General features: G+C 37.6%; 1 protein-coding gene across 22 annotated transcripts in view; it reads right to left on the bottom strand.

Annotated features, from left to right (window-relative positions):
• TENM3 (teneurin transmembrane protein 3) overlaps positions 1-25,775 on the bottom strand; it is a 396,952-nt gene that overhangs the window by 119,532 nt on the left and 251,645 nt on the right. For 19 of the 22 annotated variants that reach the window (XM_072333908.1, XM_072333911.1, XM_072333910.1 and 16 more), the window contains one exon: positions 13,723-13,960. The exons of 1 other annotated variant lie outside the window; for it this stretch is intronic. In XM_072333908.1, the coding sequence (XP_072190009.1) occupies positions 13,723-13,960 (238 nt within the window). Of the gene's footprint in view, positions 1-8,057; positions 8,151-13,722; positions 13,961-25,775 lie in introns of those variants that run through there. 2 more of the 22 variants (XM_072333931.1, XM_072333925.1) reach the window with 2 other exon arrangements.

Genomic DNA, 25,775 nt, shown 5'->3' with positions numbered 1-25,775 from the left:
AAAGGTTCATGGTGGTTTGCAGCTACGATTTCTCTGCTATTGGACATCATATACAGAATACTTCGTAGCCATTTGGAAGATAGGAAAGAGTCTATGTTATCCTCTCCAACACTTTTCTAAGCACTGTTTTAGCTTTGTATTAGCATATGTTATATAGTACAACTACACCAACAGAGCGCAGAATCTCACAGAAAGTCCGTCACAACATACTAAATTTGTACTAAACAAGGAAATGTGAAGAAGGTCCAGTGAAAGTCTTCTGAATTCTTCTAGGTATGCCAGAACACGCATCACATTTTATTACCACGATAGAGATATTTTCTTATAGTGCTGTTATTTAGATTATGACAGTGACCAGAAACTGCTGTTGAAGGCTAAAGGTCAATACCGCTAGGCTTTATAAACACACAGAATCAAAACACTCCTCACCTTAAGGGATAAAGTATCTGCAATTCAGAATGAAACCATATTTGGAATATATGTCCTTAAAAAAACACAAATCCCTCCCATATATTTGAACAGCAACTGACTTGTAGTGAGGTTAAAGAAGAAAGAAAACCCTTCCCTATCTGCAAGACTCTGAAATTTTATGCTGTTTAAGCATCAAGGCCACCAATCTCATAACTCTGGCTCCTTTGTTCTCTTTGTGATTTGAGAAAAAAACTGGACATAACAAGCTCTTGCCGGTGTATGAAGTTACTGTTAGACTGCACAGTTACTGCATTTTATTTGACTCCTCCAGTCAGGGAAGAAGTCATTCTGTCCTCTGTAATCACAAGTTAACAGCTTAGTGAAATGAGCACACTGATTTTTACACTGTGCAGTACAGGTTGATCTTCCCTCAAACACTAACTCAAATCTGCCATTAGTTCCTTCTATTAAAAAATATCTCTCCAACTCTAAAGAGTGCTGTATTTGTAGACAGCACTATATTAAGAAATAAATTTGTAAGCACGCTGCAGTAAATGTTGTTATCTGTTCCTCTGAGGACCTCAATCTGTTACACCGGATTCGCTCTGAGGCATGATGCAGTGTATCTGCACTTTAGATACCTAAAAGTGGGAACACATCAATCATATCCTGATATCCTCAAGTGGTGGAAAAAACTTCTGTTGAAAATACTTCAACAGAATGCAAGCTGAGAGTAATGTACATTTTAGGGAACTTAGTTTTGGTGATATACATCTCAGCACCAATACTCCAGGAGATATGACCTTACTGCTCAGAAAGGGATAGCAATCCCAATGGCTTGATTTTTACATTTCATATAGTGGTATTACTGAATTTCATATATGGTATTACTGAATGTATTAGAATAAAGACTGTAATTAACCTATTTTGAATTGGATACAGCTGTGATGATTGCTAACCTGAACAAAAACTAGAATAGCAGGTTTTGTCTAAAAACGGTCTCAATTCATAATTTACCTTTTGGGAAATAGCAGCAATCAGTAATTCTACTTTTTTAAAGTGTAGAAGCCCCTTGTATAAAACTTTGGCAGCACCATGAAGCCAGTGTAAGCTAGCAAGACATAAGGGAACCTATAGCATATCGCATATCTTGTTATACTTCTAGTGGTTCTAAAGGACGCATACAAGAGACAGCAGAGAATCCTGAGGTGTGGAAGCTCTTGTTCTCTATCTTGAATGCTTCCTTCCTGACACAAGCAGAGATAGCATACATCTATCTCTGGGAAGACGTAGTGTTCTATTTGCCACTTTCATTCAAAGAAATCAATGAATCTTCAGGAATTAACTCCAAGAGAGTATTGGCTACATCTGGCTGCAGATATCTTAGCTTGCTCCAACTTCTCTCATGTAAGTTTTTGTGTTTATCTCTCCCTGACACTCCTTAAGCAAAACCAGCTCATTTCCTCACTCCCAGGAATGGATTACCATGCTCTTCCTTTGTTTACAAAAACCCTACCAGATACATTAGCTGTCAGAACACACAGAAAACAATTAACCAGAGGAAAAAAAAACAACAGTCTGAGATCACAATCAATCATTTGCACTGCATCTACTGGCTGGTGTGTTCTCTGTCTTGACAGACCCTACTCATGCTGGATGGATCTGGATTCTCTGAGTGAGACCATGACCCTCACCTGCCATTTGACATTAGAGAGCTCAGCCTGGTTCACTAATGGATAGATCACATCAATAAATCTGATTCCTTGCACTGAGCTGGAGAAGCAGATGGAACGAGAAGATTAATCTCTGCCGACTGACGTTACAGGGAAGATGTAAAAGAGATAACAGAAATTACTGGCTAGGTCTCATATGAACTCTGGTTCACTGATGCATGAGATCAGCATTCCCAGTAGGCTTCAAAAGGAATTGGATTTTTGTTTCTCTGTGAGCACTTTATGCCTGTCTTCATCTTCTGTTAACATTCGTCTGAGATGAAACCTTGTAGTTGGTGGTGTTTGCCCTTAGCACCGCTTTATGACTGACTTCCACAGAACCATATGGCTGCATTTAATGTAAATCCAAGCCTGCACAGAAACTATATATTATATGCTGTAAATTTGTCTTAGTTTGTTTTCCCTGCAGAACTGCAATAAAAAATTGTATAGGAAAAAAGAAAAGTGAATTTCTGCTTCTCAGAGCCAATATTAATGCTTCCATAATCCCAGAAAAAGCTCCAAGATCACATCAGATCAAATGATGATCAAAGTTTGGGAGAAAGAGAGGAAAACTATTATCCATATGTATAAACAGAGGAAACATCTGTGGGAACTGGAGATAAGCCTCTTCTAACAGCTTATTCAAATGTTTCAGAGAAACACTTTACACATGGTAACACCTGCTTGAATTTGGCTGGGTTTACACTGAGGACCCGCTTTCTTTACAAACTTAAGTCTGGAAGCCAAGAAAGAAAAGAAACAAAAAGCTAGTAGGGCTGAGGGTTTCTTCCTTCTACTTCTTTGTGTGTTCTTCCACATTTGTCCCCCTGATTACTTCTCCACTGCTGGCTGCTGTTAAAGGAAGACTGGAGTAGTCAGGCATGGCAACCTGCAACAGAAGCTTCCAACAGCAACCCAGACACAAGTACACCTCAATTGGCTCTGACAGCCGATGGGACATGGTGAAGCACAGGCCACAACTTCTTGTCTTTAGGAGTGCAGGAATACTGTCCTTTTGCAAAGTATCCATCTTCTCAGTGGCATAAATAAGAATACAGCGCTATAGTAATGCACATGGCACTTGTAAACATCCTAGTAATAATTCTTCCAAATTCAGGTTAGGGCAGATAGTTCTCTCCCAAGAAAGAGAGTTTCACTTCATTGATATATATATATACATATATACAAGACTCAGAATAATCAGTCTGTCCCGAGTCTGGTTTTTTGTGCTCCTCCCTGCTAAGCTGTTCTCTGTAAAGATATAAGCAAGGGAAACAAACAACACTAAGTTGCATCTTGTGTGCAGAAGTGAGCAGGGGAGTCAGATGCAAAGATGCTGCGTGGGCCGTGGGCCAATAGAGAAAGCTGGAAGTTTTAGTTACTCATATTCTTCTCTGCAGTAGAGTCCAATTACTTGCCTCTTCTACATATACCGCTCAAACAGTATGAATTGATGCGATTCTCCTTACAAGCCTCTTCTGGGTTTCTTAAAAGTCTAACTTTCAAATCAACTTCCATCTAGGTTACAGTAAGCGATGTGGCCACTGTCACTGTTGCTGATATTTACTTCATAAGGAGGCACCAGCTGCTACACATGGGTGTCCAACTTTTTGGCTTGTCTGGGCCACACTGAGTGAACTGTTTAGGGCTGCATCTGCAAAGGTTACTCCAAACAACAAATGATAAAAAGAACACAATAATACTCAGTTAAATAGAGTAAATTCTCAGCTAAAAAACATTATTTTTCAACACCATTTTTCAACCATCAGCTGAACAAGAACCTGCATGCTGTGCTCCTAACAATCTGCACCAGCATACATGACTGACTGTCATTGTTGCCACTGCTAAATGTGCCACCCACTGCATCACTATGCTCACACCCACTGTTTGGTCTCTAGAAGCGTTCAGAGAGCATCACTGAACATCAATGGGAACACTTTTTCTTCATAGAGGAATTCAATTTCACCCCTTTTGCTTCATACACACTTCCATGTCAGAAGCCAGTTTGTCAGGCTGCCCCCTCTGCTGCCATCTCTATGCCCTGGTTTTGGCCCAGACACTACTGATGACACACTGAGGTACAGCTGATACTAAACAATGTGCGCATGCCCAGGGCAGAGCTGCTGCCATGATGCCACGGAGTGGGAGCAGCCACAGGAAGAGCTGGGCTGGGTCAAGCCGTGGGTGGGACATGCCTGTGTTACTCCAATTTTTAGCTCCTCAGAGAACGGGAGGATAAAGGACAGAATTTGAATTATACACTGAGGACTGGAAGTGCTCAAGCGAGCATAAGGATTTATATTGCAGTTCCTCATCTTGTTCTCTGCTCTTCTGGAATCATATCCCAGCTGAGACAGAGAGAGACACACACACAGAGGTCTCTGAGATGAAGTATTGCAATCTTGACCACTTCCTCTCTTGAAGTACTGAATAAATAAAGCTTTTGGGGTGGGGGGAAAGAATTCTACCTCTGTCTGAAAGGATCTAATTCTGCCTCAAGCTGCAAGCAGGCTGAAGGTTCCATCATCATAGATCTGTGAACCTCAACTCACCTATGGATGTCCATAGCTGCAGCTTTCCTGCAATTCAGAGCCTGGGATAATCTGTGAACTCTGTGCTGCCATTACTGCTCTACCAGCAATCACTCAGACACCCAGATTCATGTCACTGCAGTGACAGCATTGTTATAACCTCTGAGGTAAAGCCACTGTCACCAACCTGGCAACTCCACACAGACATCTGATGCACCTATCACTCCTATTTTTTAGGCCATTATCATTCCTGGGTGGGAACTTGTAAACTACATTTGCACATTCTCTTATATGCAAAATAACAATATTTGCAAAAAGATATGAGAGATCAGCATTCAGAGATAGAACAAGGCAGAGGACCACACCCTGTGCTCAGACAGGATGACAGTTTCCTTTTAATAATATCCATTTTTGCTGATGCCTTTTTTTGAGTTGGACTTCTCACTGCACAACCAACATTAACTGAGACCTTGGATTTTGATGTTATAAAGTCATCCAGGTCTCAGCTTTACCACAATATTTGCTAACATTTTCTTACTTCTTTGGAAATGATTGAAACAATTCGCCGAATCTGTTCTTTTCTACTTCAACTAAAGTTACACTGATTCGGATGGCAGGCTCAACTGCAAGCAGGTAACTGTAAAAAGATGTTAGCTTTTAACTTGTAACTTATTATATGCTTATCTTCACTGTCTTTTACCAAACTATTGAAACATTTTTATTTATTTAATTTTAATTTTGGAAGAAAATTTGGAGATTGAATTGAAAATCTTATTGACAAAGAACACCACAAATAGAAAGTCTTGAGTCTGATTATTCCTAGCCTCTCTTCTGTGAGAGTATACAGCAGCAGCCAAGGCTTTTGTAAGCACTCACAAAAAGTAAAGGACACAAAATAATTTTGGTTTTCATCCTACTCAATCCCCAATGCTACAGCATTTACCTTGCCCAGCCAACTACTTTCTCCTGAACTAATCCATCTTACTCATCTGTACAGCTACATCTAGTCTTTTTGTGCCCAGAAACGCCAAGATCTCTCCCCCTACTCTGCACTCCTGACTTCCTTCCCTCTTGAATCTAGTTCAACACAGCCTTGTAACAATCTGGCCACTTTTTTTTGTAACTGAACTCCCTGAATATCTCTGCCAGCAGATGTAAAATATCCCCAGTCTTTCCAATCCCTGGAAATAAGGCTCTTGAGTACAACAGGTTTTCAGACCCTATCCTTGTAAGAGATTAAACTTTCAGCAGATGAAGCAATTCTATACATAGCTGGAAAAAGAAAGTATTTATTTAGATTCTGCAAGAGATCTAAATACAGTCATTCACTGATATAGCATCTTTTTCTTCTCCCAGTTTCTAATAGGATACCTCAGTAAGTCAGAGAGATGTTAAGAAAAAGAAAGCAAGCTCTTTACTTCAAACTAAGCTGATCTGTTAAGACGCATACAAACATATTTACACATTAGGAAAAAGAGTGGCCAAACAAAGGAAAGCTAACAATACTTACCATTAAAATAACTTAAGATTTCTCTTATGCATAGCGTACAAATATGAATATCTCAAAGCTATAAGCAACTATTCCTAAGATCTAGGCATATGAATTGCCAGAACTTCTTAAATGTCTTTTCCTATTATAGTTATTAACACTAAAATTCTCAGATTCATTAGATTAACATTCTCTCAGTAAGCCACACAAACTAAGAAATACTATACCATAATGCAACACACACACAACATGAAAGCACAGAAACAAATATATAATGATTCTAGCTGAGACACAGTATGTTGGCAAGATTGATAAACTGAATCTTCATGCTGAAAGCATGCTGCAGTTTCAAATCTATTATGCATTGGAACGGATGTGTTATTATCTCTGGACAACTTTCACGCCATGAAATGATCCCTGCTAGCATAATTTTCAAAGTGAAGGGATTGCAAACAAGATAAATTTCATTGTACTGCTACCTGAACTAGCATCAACCAACAAGAATTTCATGTAATATAGTCCCCACTAGCCAAAATACCTGCATTTGGTGGTCCCATTGCAAACATATAAAGCATAAGCCAGGCATGTTTCCATTAACTTTGCTTCAGCAATTACACATCCAAATCAGCATTCTATGGTACTGATCTACAGGGAACAGTAATATTTGGCTCATGGTTTGTGTTGTTTTTTGTTTGTTTGTTTGTTTTTTTTTTTTAAATATAGTATGCTTAATACTTTTAGTTAACAAAAAAATAGAGTCTTCCTGCAAATATCTGCAGTATCGTTGAGTTTGCTGAAAATTATTAACCAACAGAATTTAAACACACGGCTCGCTCACTGCAGCCGATTTCAATTTGTACCTAGGGGAAATTTTAAGAGTTTTTTTTTGGAATGCGAAGCAGATCAATGTACTGTGTCAATAGATTTTACAGATTAATTAATTATTAGCAAGCCAATCCTCGATTCAATCAAGCACTATCTCACCTTTTTTCTATTTTAAGATATAATATTAGCAAAACAGACTTTGGACAAAGTCCTTATTTTTATCCTACCATTGGGAGCAAAAAAAAATAATAAAAAGCAAATATATAATTAAAAATTATTTTCCAAAACTGAACACACTGTGATGATTAGAAGGCTGGAATTTACTACAAATTACAATGCTTTGTCAGGACTTCATTTTCTTTTGGATCAGAAACCGTGTATACTGATTTGGTGTAGAAGACAAGCAAATTGCAGTTTGAATAGAGGACAGATATTAATGAAAAAATAAATAAACACAGAATAGTTCTATAATAGAAATTTGATTTAAATGAAATAAAATGTTAAGTTACATGGAATTCTCTATTTTTTTTTCTTTTTATATTTACCATTAACAATACCTGCCTACATATCTATATCTATTAACCAGCAGTTCAAATTTCAAACCAAGTGCTCAAAGTATTTTAGATGAAATGCACAATTCTATTTAAAAAACAACCCTTCAGTTGGTCATTGCCTATGCTACAATAATACGTCACAATATTTCTAATGTAAACATTTCCTAAATAGGAAGTTGTTACAAACTAAGGATCAGATCAGGCAAATGGAAAAGCATGCAAATATTTTGCAACAGCTTGCAAAATCAGGACACGGAGAATTAATACAACCTCTACTGCCCTTCTGTTTTCTTAAGTGAAAGTGAATAGATTTGGCAGTCAAAATTCATTGACTTTTATTTACTATGAATCTGTATGACAAATTATTTGAAGTATAATAATAGAAAAAAACACAAAAGATATAGAGATGAAGAAGTCTATTCCACATGTTTTGGGGTTTTTTTGACCACCGTAAACAGACTTAAAAAAAAATAACCACATTTGGCCTTCTGTTGTAACAGTTAGCATCATGCAAATGCTTAGAGTCACATACCCATAACTGCTATCGTGATATGTTGGAGAAAACACATCCATCTCTATAACGTTGTCATGACCATTTGCAAGGACTGCTTGATTTCCTAATTCTCTACATACAAAGATACAAAAAGATTAAATTAGAGAGGCAATTTCAAATTAGTGAATGGGATGATCCCACAAAAAGAATTCACTAACTCTATCTAATAACTTTCTTTTCCCATGGATGTAAAAAACTGCAACTGCATTTTGAGTGCAGAATTTATCCACTTTCTGGACTGTCCTTGGAGCTATATGCTGACACAGGGTTTATCGTAAGGTTACTGTTAGGGGACATTGCCCTTTGGTGATTCTTCCTCTCTGGAAGATCTGGTATCAAATTCCTGACTGCTACCAACAAAAAGACAGGCTTTAGTACTAAACAGTACATCGTTGGAGGATGTTTACTTGATGAGGCTGAACCAGAGATAATGCAGTGAAGTAAAATGGAGACTATAAAATGCACAGCCAGTCAGCCAGAAAACATGCTGAGGTGCAGCCGACATTGAGTGCAGATCTCATGTTCTTCATACGGTGCCCCACAGCAGCAGAGGAAGGAAAGGACACACCACAGACAATAAGCTCTCTCAGGAAATGGTGAGAAATGGAAGTTTATACACACGACTACGCACTACTACTGCTATAAGCTGCATATTTATTACTCTACTTAAACAACAAAAAGGTAAGTTTTGGAATTCTTCCTAAATTTGCATCCATGCTTACTTCAACAATTGCACCTCTTTGAAGAGAGAATGACTAGCTCAAGGAATTCTGTGTTAATAATGCTGAAACGTGTCCTTCTGATGCTTTCTTAGGACATGGGACAAAAGAGACAGTGTGCTCAAATTGCAAGTCTTCATGGTGACAAGATGGGACTCATGTGTCAGAGGGATGCCAGAGACATCAAGCAGAAATCTAAAGGAACAGATTACTCACACTGTAGGGAGCTTATAAGCATATGGGGGCCAATGTGCTTGGATTCAAATACAGATGTTGACTGAACAAGAAATTTGTCACATGGAAACAACCTTTTTTGTTCAACTTCAGACTTTGGAAACAATACTAGTTGATTGCCTTGAATAGCACTTCAAGTTTGTGTTATCCACTGTCTCCACAGTTACAGCATTTCAGACTTTAAAAATGCATCTTTTCTCCCAACAACCAAAGTAAAATGAAGAGCCATTTTCTTCCTTTGCAGGTTGGCAATACGGCATGGCCAAAACAATAATCAAAGTCTTCAGATGAGCAGGACTTGAACTCCTTTCTCAAACTGTGCTTTTAGTATGTACCATTTATTTTCAATACAAATTACATCTTCAATCAAGTCTATGTGTGAAAACCTGCAAGACTTACAGAATGAAACAATTTTGAATTTGATTAAGCTGGACACTGTTTTAGAGGATGGAATGCACAAAACAGCTGCTTTGAGCAAACTTTAACTTCCAGCACAACTGTGGTTTTGCAGAAAATCAATCAGGCTTTACACAAATTGATTTAAGGGTACCCTGGAAACTTTCCACACCTTAATCAATAGTGAAGGTGTTAGCTTCATTGTCAATCCACCCCAATGAAGACACGTGGTTGTTTAGCGCTCATCACTCCTTAGGAGCTCCTAAAATCTCTGCATGGTAAAATGAAGTTTGGATGAAGCTCATAAGGCATTTCTCAAGTAGCATATGCCAGAATTTGTTTTGCTTGTGTTTTGCTTACCACCTCTGAGGTAATCAAGTAAATTAACTTAATGCTTCAAAATGCTGAGCTGTTTTGCATTCATCAAGTATTTTTTTTCAGACTTTTCCATCTTTCTGCTCAGTAAAATTAGCAGAAAACTGAATACAGTAATGCCTCTACCTATTCTACTTTTAAGAATAAATCTGGGGTAAGAGAAGACTATGTGATATCAGTATGAACTGTGAGAAAACAGCTTAGCTTCTTCAATAATTTCTATTAAACATTCTCAATCCATCATATTCTTTCTTAACACTAGTTGTGTTACACAGCAGATTAAGCAAGAGAACACAAAGCTCACACACTTCAGCACAGGTTCCGACTAAATTTGTGTAATATTCTCAAATTTATTCCTGGGCTGGAATATGTAAATTTTCCCCTGCTGACAATTTGTCTTAGATATTCATTGTCTAATATTAATAAAATATTGCTTAAGGGATGATACTAGCTTGATTTTATGAACAAATTGATGACATACTCCTCTTTCCCCATTCATTTCTAGCTTATGTAATTGATAGTACCTCAGAAAAATTCTGCAAAGATTTAACAAAGAAAGCATCTAAATAAGTGATTTACTAAGTATTCTTAAATCTCAGTCATTTAGATTCTACTAGAATGCAAAGCCATGAAAATGTAAGTAATGATCTTGATGCTTGAGAGTACAATATTAAATCTAAAGAATATGAGTACAGAATAATAGAAATATAGAAGAGTAGAAGTACTAAATCTAAAGAGCACAGCACTAAATTTTAAAGACCAAGGTAAGAAAAACATAACAATATTTAATTATTTGTCATTTATAATATACAGACCCCTAGCAACTTCTCATGCATTTGCATGATCTTGGCTGTCCAACATGTAATTCAAACATCAAAACGTGAAGCTACTCAATATATTCCTGCTTCATATTCCTCCCCAAGTTACTATTGTTAACTGGCGCTGGTCGTTCCAGCTGATCCAGCAGGTTGCAGCAGGTTGGGAAAGAGACAAATAGTAAAGATCATTAAATGCTCAATAGAAATGTCCTGCAGCCTTCAAGAAATCAGAGAAAAAAAGCAGGAAATAATTTCTTTCTTCCTCACTTTTTTCCCCCTTTTTATTCTTTTTTCTTTTTTTTCCTTTTTTTCTCCTGTTTGCGGAAGATGATTTTGCATACATTGCTCTGAAAGTAATGTATGCTATTTATTTCCATGGAAATGACAACTGATATGAAGAGCACGATAAAACTACTTGACAGTACAAATCCTCGCCTATGAAACACTATTTTTCAATACAGTCATCAGCACCAGTTGTTCATTTTTGCCAGTGATGAACAGGAGCCTGCATGCCACATTCCCAAGAAACTGCACCAGTGGAGGTGATCTACTACTACTATTGCCACCGCTGAAATGCACCACCCACCGCCTCACTGTGCTCACACCCAATGTATGGTCTCCACATATGTTCAGAAAGTGTTGATGAGTGTCAGTGGGTGCCATTTTTTCCTCCACGGAGGAATTCAATTCCAACCTTCTGTTTCATATGCGCTTCCTCTGCTGTCACCTGTCACATGACAACAAAAAACTGTAATGGAATACTGGCGGAAAGGTTCAACACCTACTGCTGTACCACCAACATCCGCCTCTGATGTTGTGGGTCAACATATTAAAATAGTAGGCATTACCTTTGGAGCAGTTCTCAGCCTCAGTAGAGAGAGGTCAATTATTGTCACTGCTGCATAAGCTTGCTGTCATTTAAAGATGGCATCAGAGATGCAAAAAGCACACATATAATTCAAGCTGTGGCTTCAGACTATCATAAAATTATAAGGAAAATTTCTTTTTATATTTAAAAAAAATACTAGAATTTTGATTGGAATTTATTATTCTATAAGCTTACAGATCCTCCATTTACAGACTAACAGCAACGCTTTACACAAAAGCATTAACACTATGCAGAAACAAATCCCAGCATATTCTATCAAGTATACAACTGAAAGCAATGTTGCAGAGTATATATCTTGAAAGTCACCCTTTTTACTACCACAAAATCATTGGGACTGAAACCTCCCTCAGGTTCTGCAAATATATCCTTCTCACCTGCGTGTACAAAAACATCCTATTCACTACCAAGCTACATGCGACAGCAAGCTGTATTTCATTTTTATGCCACCCATCACCAATATGAGCCTATAGAGAGAGAAAGATAGCTATGTATATATGCTGACATTCACATTCTGTAGCTCTAAATGACAGTCATCTAAGTAAGATAAAAATAAAAAAAAAAAAGAAAAGCTGAGTATGGGCATCAGCTAAAATACTGCCAAGGATGAAATAAACTTTCTTTTAGGCTGAGAAATGGATGAAGGAAGAAGCCTATCACAAAGTTGTTAATATAGCTGAAATTGAGACTAAGAATCACACTCAGTAGGGAACTTCAACCAAAAAGAGAAAAATCAATGACAAGTTCTTCACCTCAAGCTTTCCAACCAAGCGATACTATTAGAGAAACTACAGTAAAGCTGTGTCAGTTTTAATGTGAAACTTTCACATTTCAACTCAGGTACAAGTGTTCAAAACATGAACACTCAAACACCCTTAGCTTCTCATCAGGAATGTTTAAAAGATTGAAAGTACCTATTTGACAAAAAATACTTAATTTAGGTTGGATGTAGTATTCTCATTCAAGTACATTTATAAAAACAGTGAAAACAGACACGGCGATGAAAGCAAGTATCAAAGATCTTATCTGTCCACAGAAGATCAACCAAGTGTCCTGAAATCATCTACTACCTTAATATTCTTTTCCACTACAAACTCTTGCTCTAAAAAAAAAAAAAAAAAACAAAAAAAAAACTGAACATTTTCTCAGTGTACTAAATTATCTGAACATGATGATGAAATCCCTTCAGAGGAATCCTGTCCCACAGAGCCCAAGCACCATAATCAATGAAGTAGCATTTAAGTTTGGGGAGCTAAACTACGCCCCAAACAAGAGTTGACTGAAACATCTGTAGGGATAAAACAACCTAAAAGAAAATCTTTAGGTCATGTATGCTCTGACGTACTCAAAATCAGTTGGACTATTATTACTTCACTGCAAATCATAAGCTAGAAGGATTCAAAGAACGAACTAAAGGGATTTCATAAATATTTTCAAGAATTACTGTCAGCTTCAATATAGTTGTAAATGTTCAGTCTGATGACTAAATTGGAATATTATGGCTTATGCTAATAAAAAATTAGTGCTGATTGACTGTTTCACAAGTATTAATTAATCACTGTAGGTAAATTCAGCTCTGTGCCAGTAAGCCCTATAATTCTTCTTTTTTTTTTTTTTAAAATAGATCATTCTGCATCATAGATCATTCTGCATCTATAGAAGCTCATGTCACCACCATTTATATTAGTTGCTCCCTTCCTAGAGCCAGCTATCAATTCTAAAAGACAAAAAAGAATGGGAACAAATTAATCATCATAGCAGAACGAAGTGATTCTTCGGTCTCATCAACCCCTAGCTGAGTTCAGAAAACATCTGTCTCACATGGGTGTTTCTTGAAAGCTACCAAGTACTCCAGTTAAAAAGCGTTACTGAAAGTTCATTCACATCTCATGTGTACAACAGCGTATACTTAACACACAACATTTCTGGCAAGCAAAACAAGACACTTCTTCAAACAGTCAAAAGTCACAAACGATGAACAGGAAGGAAAGCACTCATCTGGAAAAACTGAGATACCCTCTGCACCCAATCACTGTGCCATAGACATCATAAGGGAAAAGAGTGGCGTTGTGGATCTTGAAGCGAGGACAATACTTCAGTACTGAAAAGTTTTCAGCATTATTTGCTGACTAAGGGGAAGTATTATCTGCTGGCTATCTTTCAAGTTAAATGCTTTCTTTAGAAATGCCAGTCTGTAGTAGTACCTAAGTAATTACCTGCTTTCCAGTGGCGCATTACTGCCAAGGACCCAGCTGTCCTGCAGCTGGACTGACTCAGGTGTGGTTTGCAGCTCGGCGGGCAAAGCAGCCGGCGGGGCCGGACTCTGATTCCTCCTATTTGTCAGTGAGTTTCTGTTAAGTGAGGTGATGGATGGGTGATGCTGTGCTGAATGTTGCTTGTGAGAAGGTGGCAAAGGCTGCAGGGTCGACTGGCCTTGGTTATTTGGAGGTTGTTCTAAGAAGAAAGAAAATTAAAAGTTCGTTATACAGTGTCTCAGCAGTTGCTACATCCAAAGCAGAATGTGAAATTCAGTATGATCCTATCGTCTAATATATTTGCATATTATTTTATTAGCAGACATTCAGTGACATTCTTGAAGAGAGAGTTTACCCTTGATACACAAAGTTCTAATTAATATACAACAGATGGTTAAAACTGCTTTTGGTTTTAATTTGTTTCAGTTTTTTTTTTTTATTTTTTTTAAATCTGGTTTTATTAACACCTACGAAAAACAGCATCTGACAGATCCCCTAATGCGCCTTTAGATTTCAGATTTTTTTTTTTTTTTTTTTTTTAAACAAACCAACCCTGAAATTAAATGGGTAATTTCAGTAGAACACAAAGGTTTTCAAAATGCACATAATCCCTGTAATTATTTAATGGAGTTTTTTAAGCTTTATTTAACTGCAATAAATTATTACAAGCTAGTTGCTAAACAGCAGTAGACTACTCTAGTTTAGTGCATTCCAAATAAGGCAGCTCTGCACTATGATCTGCTAATAGATGCTAAGTATTCTTTAGCAGAAGGTCACTCTGTGAAGCAGATGTTGCTTCATGGATATTTAACAGACTGAATCACATCTGATTACAACGTCAGAAGACTCATATACTTAATGACCGTCACATCCATTAGAACACAGAACAGATTTTCCAATTTCACACTCTGTAATAGAACTCCATTTTGGAGTACGTCACAGGTGATCAGACAGTCAAGCGTCCAAACAGCAGAGGAAATATTTTTTTTACTTAACCAAAGCACCCAGCACCCATAAAGCTTGAAAAGAAAACCTCAAAGAACAACAAAGCCCACAGTCAAGTACCTCCAACAACGTTAGGTTGTAACAATCTGTTCTGTGTAATCAGCAGGTAATAAATCATCAATTGAAGACAAACCTTGCCATATGACACACCGAACACACACACAAAGTCAGGACGCTTCATTTGTAATCATTTAGAGACGACTGATTACACTTAAAACTGTAACACTTAACAAGATGGAATTAAAGTTGCAACTTATTATTTCCTAAAATAATGTAGCTAAACATAGCAATACAGATGCAAGTTTTCAACAAAGCAGAAGGTACAGGGCATGCGCTTTGCTCACAGTGTAAAGCTTTCACGTGAAAGCAGGACACAAGTTGTTTGACCTTCTTAAGAGATCCCCTATTTCCAACTAATTATGACTGCAAATTGTTACCAAACCGATAATACCAGCTGTACAGAAAGCACAAAAGTATCTCTGTTCAAGCAGATGTTTGCAGTAACTTGTGGGTGACTATTACAAAAACACCTTTACAGCAAGTAATTTCTCATGCTGCGAACAGAAGTTCTAAAGAAGGATAAGGTTTAGACATGCTGAACTTAAACAGAAAGCACAGCCTTTGGAATCACTCCTTTTCCAGGAAGCTCTCTCTCCTTTCCAGTTTTCCTCCACAATCCATGTGATGTTTGTCATTAACAACAGCAATGCTCTCTGTCACAAAAATAGTTTACTTAACCAATGAAGTTTTCAACACCAGAACCCTAAGGGAGCCACAAAAAATGCTCAACTGGGAAGGATACAATCAATCAGCTTTGTCATTACCAACACTGACACAATGGGTGTCACTGCATGGGTCTGAATCCTACATTTCAACAGACCAGTTAAAGGGTAATGTAACTGACCAACGCTTAACAGAATTTTTTTTTGGCCTATGCCTACTTAAAATTTGATTGCATTTAAATGACAATCTCTTTATCTGCTGATGAAAGATTAACTGTCCCCATCCTAGCTATAAATACGTAGGAGCAGGTGCATAATATAATCATATAGAATACAGATATAAGTACAGATCTGTAAAATGAGGTATGGACTTGCATAACTTTATGTTCATATAAAAGATCAATTACAAGACAGGAAAATAAAATACAAGTGACATGAAATCCTTTTCATTTGTTTACTTTCAATCATAGAAACTAACTTACGGAAATGGTTCTACAGACCCAACTTCTCTTTGTTATTCCTCTTTTTGACCCTCTTGCTTGCCAAGCCTTGTTCAAAAGCATTGCCAGGACCTCCCCTGTCCAGTTCCTACTACGCAGATTGTTATTCTGGCATTCCTCTTCTTTGATGTCTCATCTCATTTAAAATCCTAGCTGAAAAATCACTCTCAATCTCTCTCACTACAATTTAGCACTAAAGACCTAGCAACACCTTCTGTTCAAAAGCAAAACTAACATTACTCTCCACATCAGAGCGTAAGCAAGAGGATGGCCATATGCAGAGTATCATGGATAGACCTTCCCCCTACTACTAGAGAGGAATGGGCAGGTTAAGAGTTATTTATGCCCTTTTTGAAGAAATATTTACCCCTAGGAAGCACACAGATTACATGTTGGAGGAGGACTCAGACTGTGTTCCTCAGCTCAGAGGCCAGCTACTCAGGCCCCTGTTCAGGGTTAAGATTATTTTCCCCAGACACTTACTATGAATCCACAAAACCCTTCTGCTTTATAACATATAAACATTTCTGACACTAAAATTACAGCGTGGTATATAAAATAAATTAGGAGTTCGGGGGATGGGCTTGTAACCATAAGGCGTAGGCTAGAAGCCAACAAGAAGAGCTTAGCAAGTACTTCTTTGCGAAGACCACACGACCTGGAAAGTGCTGCCTCGCTCCATAGGATGCTGCTAGGTGACATTTTCTGGTGTCTGAGGGCAAGTTCAATTGGCAGGGAATCTTGAGCCTACACAGAATCAGAAACGCCAGCAGAATTTGCAATGATGTATGCTTCTTCTAATTGTATAAGAGCCACAAGCAGAATTGAGCCTAACAAGGTTAGATTTTCCTGTAAGTCAATAGAGCTACAATCTATATTCCTCTGAATTTCCTCAGTCCTGTGCTGTCAATCTGAATGAGATATCACCGAGGACTGTTCATTCGATCTTTTCTTCCACTTGCCAGATCCCCTGAATCCACCGTTTTTTCCAACGCTGCACAATTTCTAACAGATATGTCAATCTTACCGATTTCTGAGGAAGAGACAAGCATCACATCAGGCCCGTTTTGAATGCTATTCTTAAGCCTGAGCCAGGTTCCCTTTTGTTACGCTCCTCTTTTATGGAGTTAATAGCTAAAGAATTGCTTTCAGCATTATTGCAGCTTTTACACAAAGCTACTAGGGTTTTACATAGTAACTAAGCCTCTCAACATCACTGTGATGTTAATGAAAATGCTCTCCTTGTACGTGCAGGGAAACTGAGGCTTAGATGTTGAGTGGTTCTTTCAGGTCTCATGAGAAACCAGTACAGCACACTGAAATGCACTGGATTTTTGCTTATTATAATTAAATTAGAGAATTGATAAAGACTGAGCGTTTCATAGGTTAGACACATGCCTTCTGAGCTCTACAGCACCAGTGACTGGCAAAAATACTTCTGCACATGCTATAATCATCAGCATGGAGACCAAACAACTCCCACTTCCCCTCTACTAGCCAGTGTGTTGGAAAACATGAATCCTAAAGAGCATCCAAATCTGCTAAATCACTATTGTGTTGAGATATTTAAAAGGTATTGCAGAAAGTTACAGCTGCTTTGCTTTAAATTGGATTTTAAATGCTATCTCCATTGACTCTATCCCAATGGAAATGGCTGGTTTACTCCAAAACTAAGCAAGTATAGGTAATGGTGGGCTTCTGTCTGAAAATGCTAAGTTTTAATTAGAACTTTCTTGTTCTGTCTAGACTTTAACAACTGTAGAGCAACACCATTCATCTTCCAGAGATTTCTGCAGAAAGGAGCTAATGTAAATTGGCTCAGCAACCAGATTGCACATTCAAGTTGTCCAGGTACTACCAAAAAACCCTCTGATTTTTAAGGCATTTGCAGCACAAGGTAGCATCAGATAATTATGCTTGTTAACATACGTACAGAACTCAGAGAAGTCATAAGAATTCAACTGGAAAGCTGTCTTACTACAGTTCTATGAATTTTTCAAAACATATTAAAATTGTTATTTACCCTTGGGAGCAACACTGAAGCAAATCAGCCATTTCAATTGGAGAAGTACATTACACGCACACACCAGCCTTTCCCTCTTTTCCAAAAAGCAATTTAGATTTCATTAATTTTATTATTTAATTGTTACTGAGTTCAAACAGCACACAACAGAACACAGAAGAATGCCTGTACAAACGAAAAAAGTGAGCAGAGATGTTTAAAGTACCTACTGCTCTTTGGAGATGTGCTAGCCTTTCTGTAACAGACAGATCACTGAGACCTGTCAGCGAGCTACTCATCTAGGAAAAAGAGGTGACTTCCATTTGATAAGGATGAGGATTCTTAATAGTGTATAATTAACATTAACTTGGAGTTTCTGTGACAAACAGAAAAGCAAAGACATCCATTATGATATAAACACTTCAAATGTGAACAGAATGTAATTGAGTACCTACGTCTGTGAGAGTGCCAACTCTTTCTAATAAGCTTTCTTCTTCTCCCTCTTTAGAAGATTTCTTTCCAGGGTAGAACATATATCCACAATACACACTAAGTAAGTAGCTGGACTCGAGTGAATGGCCTAGAAAACTGGTAAAGAAGAAAGATAATCCTTTGTTTCCAGGTCACTGGCCACAGGTTTGCTAGCTGCTGATTGCAAGCAATCAGAAGTAATTTCCATAAGTACTGGCTCGATTTCCTCAAAGAAAAAAACAACCCAATGCTTTGTTGGACTCAGAATTTGCCTAATTAGCACAGTGATGTATCTCCCAAGTACTATAAACAGAATCGAGATTTACCTTAGGAATCCCTGCAAACAGAAGAGCGTGGGTGATGCAGCTGCACTGTTCCCAGAGCTCCCAGAGACAGGAATTCTCTGCTGATGGAAGGGCACGACAAGCTCCCTCCTCCTGCACCACTCCTGCAAGGTACCAGACCAGTTGCTGCAGAGCTTTTTGGTCTAGACGTACCCTTTGTGAGAAACTCTCTTTACTTAATGAAACAAAAATAAAGGTTTAGAGAAAAATGGGCTATTTAGGAGGTCATTTGTAATTAGGCAGATCTGTCTTTTTAAGGAATTGATGTTTCCATGTAACTTTCACTTCCAGGGCATGCAGGAGTCACAGTTTCTTTTCAGGCCATTTGCTACAAGCTAGAGTAGCAATCCAAGGTTACCCACCATATGCAGTCATTTTGTGCTTAATCACAAGTATTTGGTTATTCTTATTGATGTCCAAATGGGCTTCACCCTGCCAACTGCTTTAAGAAGCCAAGCCACAGGCTGAAGCCAAGGAATGAGGTGACACAGTGCCAGCCACCACAAGTGAGCCCTTTTCGTTTTGCTGTGCCATCAGTCTGCACTATCCTTTCCTGCTTCTTTTACAATTAACAGACACACAAATGAAAAACAGCATTAACCCACCACTGCTGCTCACCTCTTGAAGCACTCTCTTCTGTACTAACTCTGCATTGACAAGAACGTGAAGAAGAGACAAGGACACTTTGATCAAGATATGCATCTGTATCTTGTGTGTGAGTGTGTATGCCATTATAATATAAGATGGGAAAAAGTCATACAAGTAGGTTGATCAAAGCAGGCCAGTGTTTGTCTCCCCGTCAGTACACTGCCTGTAGGGTCTGACAACCTGTCAGGCTACCTCGGAATGAAAAACTACCAGCAAATCTAACTGTAGGATGTGCCTCCAAAGACTGCATTGCCTTCTTCATGCATCTCAAGCTTGGAAGAAATAAAGAAAACCTGAATGTTGTTATGCACTACCATTTTTTTTTTCTTTTTTCTTTTAAAAACCTAGGCATTATTTCACTTTTTAAAGAGAAATAAAGATTTCCTCTCTAAAAGGAAAGACTTCCTTGACTGCAGAGAAACTAGACCAGTCTCATGGTGCACATGTGTTAAGTATCTGCCAAAGATCCACCAGATGACAAGAGGAGAATACAAGGGGTTCCCTGAAGGGTGGTAGGACAGCCTTGAACAGGCAACATTGATATTTCCAACCACAAAATGCGTTGATAATTTCCCATATCATGTACGGAAGTTGTCTTTTACCACTTAGAAGTACACTGGAAAACAGAAATATACTACACATATAAAATATAAAAATGCAGTCTTCAGAAAAGGAAGACAAATACTGTTGCCAGTCTCTTTCAGCTAAATTATTCTGATGCGCTATCTGCAGGAGTATACTTCAGGTTACAGGTACACCTGTAATTTTGTCTTTCCACTTTGCATCTATTTAACAAAGTATTTCCCTTCAAAAACTTCAGACTGATATTATCTGTGCACACTCCCTTATCTTTTAGAATTCAGTTCTCTGTAATGTTTCAGAAATATTACTGTAGCAAAGAGAAGCCCTTCAGTTTCCAACAATCTTCTCAATACCTATCAAGCATCTTTTCACAAAAATGTGAAGTTTATGAAATGAACTTTAAGCTTACTTAGAAGAGAGATTTTTCTTTGTCTCTGGTATTTTTAGAATAAACAAGCCAAAAAGCTATCTACCACATATGATGTGAACCCTGTGAAAACAGACAAAATAACTTTCTATTTTATGGCATTTACTTTGAAAATCTGATTAAGATAGATGTCTCTAGTCCGTAATTCTTCAATGTCATGTTGTCATGGTTCCCATCAGCAAGATGCTTTAAAGGCTTTCGATTAATATTGCATGCCAGAACTGAAATTACATCCTTTGTCGTTTAGTTCTTAATGGTGCAAGTGATATCTATCAAGCAGTGTTTTATGAAGCATGTGTGATTTTTATTAGAGGCTGTTTTCACAAATCTTTTTCAGGTTTCATAAAGACTGTTCATGGCTCACAACCAACATGCCCTGCATGCAAGATCTTGCCTACTCTCAAATGCAGAATGGATTTGAGATTTTTTTTGTTGTGAGGTTTATCAATCAAATAACCCCCTCTTCCTTAAGTCGGTATAAAATCATCTTACTTGGCAATGCAAAAACATTAATGTAGAACTAGATAGTAAAAAACAAGCTAATGTAACTGTATTATTTTCTCAAGTAATGAGTTAAGCTCACAAATTCATGTGGCTGCCTTAATTTTTAAAACAAAGGTGACAAACCAGAACATGCATCATGCTCCCATGATCCAACTATGACAGATTTTCTTGCAGCACTCACCTCTGTAAAAGAAAATGCATATTGCAAAAGTTTCTTCAATGAACTGGAAATCACATAGTTGGGAAAGAATCTTCGAGTTTGTTGTTTACATCAGTCTTTGGTCAACATTTTAAATTAAGATGGGCAAAAATCAAGAAAGCTTGGATCATAGAGGACAGAATGCATTTTCTCCAATATTTTTGTCCAAAGTCACAAAGAACTTTCTCTTAATGCCTGACAGTACAGCAACTGCACTATGGGAAGAAACACTGCCCATTGAGAAGAAAGAGGGCACTTATTACACAGATGGCGGTGAATAGGAAAATCAGAGGATTTACTTCCAAAAGGTTTATTAAGTGATGTTTCCACTCTCTACTGTTCACGGTGGGAAGTGAACCAGCTTACTTTTAAAACATTTTTTTCCATTAGCTGGAATCGATTCTCAAAGCATTCCAGCAAATCCAAATCCAGCCTGCAGGCGCACTATAAACCCCCTCGATACACACATAACATGCAGTCAGTATTGTGGCAAACAAGATCTGGTTAATATACGTACTGTAAAACGATGCATGCCTTTCTTGTCCATAGTACTAGAAGGGATGGGTTAACAAATAGTAATTACAAAAGCATAATGTTGTAAAAGGCCTTGGATGAGCAGAGACCCACAAGAATAACCCACAAGAAGGAAAATAAATGATGATGCTCCCACCCAGAAGGCAAACATTTTAAGTAACAAAATACAAAACTTTGAAGGTTTCCGATTGAGTTGAGGACAGTTTAGTCACCTTCCTAAAGCTTGAAACAAAGATAAATATTTCAGCGTCACTGAAAAGAGCCACGGTGAAATGAGTTCAGCAAACAACCTTCCTAATAGTAGCCTCGTTATCCCCAAGAGGGATTTATGAAGCAAGAAGAAAAAAGTATAGAAATGCAGTTAAAATAAATTGAAATTTAACCTGCTGAGTTAATACACTTAAGATCTTGCTTTACAAGAAAAGAAAAGTAAGAAAATAACATAAACCGCGAGATGGTAACCGCACACTGAGAATGAACTAGAAGCAAAAGCATACCTTGCACTCCCTGCTGTCACAGCACGTGAGCACCCTCTAGCCTCATGCCAGGCTAACCCAGTCAGAGGTTACCAGGGATGCTAAGAGATGCTATTTTTTATAATCTTAGTAGGACCAGAAGTCTGTGAAACAAAGCATAACCCTAGAATAGAAAACTCTCATTGACAAATTTCCGACTATTTATCTGAGGAACAGAACAGCAGCAAATACTATCGGATGGTGGAAAACAACAAAGGTCCTCACTTGAGGCCCCAAAGTGAAGTTCAGCTAATGCTATGCAGCAATTCTAAAGATAATAATGAAACCGTCAGTGGTATGCTACTGGCTTGGCTTTCCCACAGTAGGATTTGGATCTTGCTGGAAGCCCTGTATTTTGCAGCAATGTCCCAGAACAATGATGTCATTCGTCTCTATTCAGGATATAGTTCTGAAATATGAAATCATCTGAGATCAGATCCTCCTGCTTCCTTTTATTGGAACTAGGAGTAAAAAGTTAGGCAATTATTATCAGCTTCAGATAACATTTGCTGGCAATTCAAGAACACTGGTGACATAACATGCTCCAAGTTCACAAATTGAAGGCTAGCTTTTTAACCACAGAATTCAAGTTTTCACTGAACGAACATAAGACATAAAGCAAAAATTGGTGAGGCCCACATTCCTGATTTCAGCGAAAAGACCATGAGGGAAAGGAAAAAAAATCACCTGAGCTGCTGAATGGGACTGGAATTCAGCTGAAAAGTCTTTTGAGAACAGAGCTTCCAAAGTGCCTGTAAAGCAGGGGTAAAAACAAGGTGGGCTATCACATTTCCTGCTGTGCTCATCCAGCACATCATATTTACCCCAAATACAGATGACACACCTAAATGTGACTGCAACAATGGTGATCTATACATAAATGATACCAAAATTACCATGCTCCAACTGTAAGTTAAGTTCTATAATCATGATTCAGGCAAAATGACAGGGTGTTAATATACGTGCTCATTGCTTACCACATGTTTAACTGATTTGAGGCAGGGACTGCAAGGCTTGATGTATGACTTCTTAATACATTTCCTAGCATTTTCAAGTGTTAGATAATTTTGGTTCTCATCCAAAATCATTAATCCAAAATGAGCTATGACTGTATGTTTTTGTCTTCCTATTTTATTTCTTTACACTTCCAAGAAAAACAGTTTGCTAAAGCTGTTTTACTTTAGAAGCTCAGTTACTACTGGATAGGTTAAAAAAAACCCACAACTTTCATGAACTTCAACCTCAAAAACACACTCACAAGTAGCAATTGCGTAATGCTTACAGCTGACAAAACTAGCACTGAAAAAGCTGCCCTTCATCCCAGTAAATAAAACAGCATTTAAAGGCTCTTTTACTACTTACTCAACCTTTTACTGACAAATGTCTGACATTCACGAAGGAGCAAATCACCAGACCTCCTCAATTCCAAGAGCCAGGGGGAAAATTCTTCTCTAATTAAGTCAACCGCAGTTTTTTGTCATTGACTTGCTAAGGTCAATGGCACTTCTTGAACGTTTTGTAAATTTACAAATCCAAAAGTAGTTTGAAAGACCCTCAAAATCAATTCATTACCAGCGATGAAATTCTTGACCAATTTCTGCATGCTCAATTTGGCCTGGGAACATAGGCCCACACTAATAAAGACTGTGAAAGATAAGCAAGGAATGGGAAAACACAATAGGAAACTTTTACGCACAACTACGTTGCATCAGATTTGAAGTAACTCAGATAAGAGGGATTCATGTTTGGTTTTGGAGGAAATGAAATAGGAACTGGGGCAGTTAGGTGAAAAGTAAACCATTTGGAAAAAGAAAAGAGGTCGAACGAGTAGTTCACAGAGTAGAAGCAAGAGTGAATAGCTAAGAGCAAAAATTCTAAGAAAAGTGAGAAAACACATATAATTTTATTGGAAAATTGTAACAACCAAACTTTTATTGAAAAAGCAGAAGTAATATCCTTTCAAAACAAACAAAACAGTTTAATCCCAGCTTCCTGATTTAAAGACAAACTCTTGCAGACTACAGCTAAGAGCAAGACAGATATAAAGCAGTAGGAAAACAGATGAATTTTTGTCTCCAGATCAATTAGCTGACCCTTCTGCTTTCAAGCAGAAGCAATATGTGTATCACAAAATAGAGGAACATAATAGAGAATGAATGTGGCTTCCAAAATAGCTTTAAGTACTTTATTTCTCCTAATAGTGTCGGGAAAGAGAAACGTATGAGGGGGAGGCTTCCATATGAGCACACAGAGGATCTATTGTTCTCTAATGTCTTTAAATAAGCTTTTTAGGCTTATGCATGAATTAGAATTTGTGCTCTTCTTCTGTATGTTAAAAAAAAAAAAAAAAAAAAAAAGAAGAAGAAGAAAAAACACTAGATTTTAATATTTTCTATTGTAATGGCAATCAAAACTGGTTAAATATCAATCATAAGAACAAATTCATTAAAAAAGATCTGCTAAAAGATGTTATGGTTTTCCAGCACAGCTGCTACCCTCATCAAAATGAAGACAGTTATTAACCCTCAGATCAAACAAAGTTTGAATTGATGAGCTGAAATAAAGCCTACCTTTCAGTCTCATTGTCTCAGTTCATGTAAGTTATTGACAAAACTCTTCCATATCTCAAACTGAAGTAACTGTGAAAATTTCAGAGGTATATGCAAGCACACAGAGTGATTCAACTTGAAGTTTGAATGCATCCACTATTTATTTTTCAAATGCTGTGAAGGACAGCTGTATGTTGAGCAGCTTAAACAGATTGTACGGTAACTAATAGTAAGCAGTTCTGTCCAATGATGAACAAAAATGTAGGGGAAAATTACCCCCCTTTCCTTTCAGAAACATATACAACAAATTTTCTTTCCCTCTTGCATTTATGTTCCAAGCATATTTTCACGAACAAAAATAGGTTTCACCTTTTCCTGTTTATCTTTTCATTCTGTCCTACTTCTGCTTCCAGCAGGTGATCTTTCACATCAGTTTCTAGCTAAATTTTACAGCTTATTGTCTGAGCCAAGCTTCTTAAAAACAACATGGCTGATTCATGCCCATGTAAGCTCTTCCTTTTAATAAAACTGCTGTACTTCTGAGACAGACACTGACAGAACAGGTAAAAGCTAGAGAAATCACAGCTCACAGTTGCATCTCTTGATTTAAGTAGCCAGCTATACAGCATACCTGTGAAGATCCAACAAAAGCAAAGCTAAAATAAATGTTCCTGAAACAATGGCTAAAGTAAATAAGTAAGCACAAAGTAAATCACTACCATGATACAGTGAAAAGTGACATGATTCCCTGTATACCAGTATAGAATTCAAGTTACACTCCCTGATGTTCCTGCCCTCCAGGCAACTGCAGCAACAAGAAAGAGGTTGCTGTTGCTTCTGGGGTAAGCAGTGGTGAAATAAAATCATTTGTTACAATTCTGAGCCCTTCTGAAAGAATTATGAATTCTGTGTATCCCTCTTAATTCCTAAATAAAGAAATAAAAGAAGAACATCAACAAAAAAAGATTGATCTGAAACTTCCTAACAGTAACCTAAATTCGACACAAACAGA

This window comes from Excalfactoria chinensis, chromosome 4 (genome assembly GCF_039878825.1).
Source record: "Excalfactoria chinensis isolate bCotChi1 chromosome 4, bCotChi1.hap2, whole genome shotgun sequence".
In the NCBI taxonomy this organism is placed as follows: domain Eukaryota; kingdom Metazoa; phylum Chordata; class Aves; order Galliformes; family Phasianidae; genus Excalfactoria; species Excalfactoria chinensis.
The sequence above is the reverse complement of the archived record's forward strand: the minus strand, read 5'-3'. Positions and strand labels throughout refer to the sequence as shown.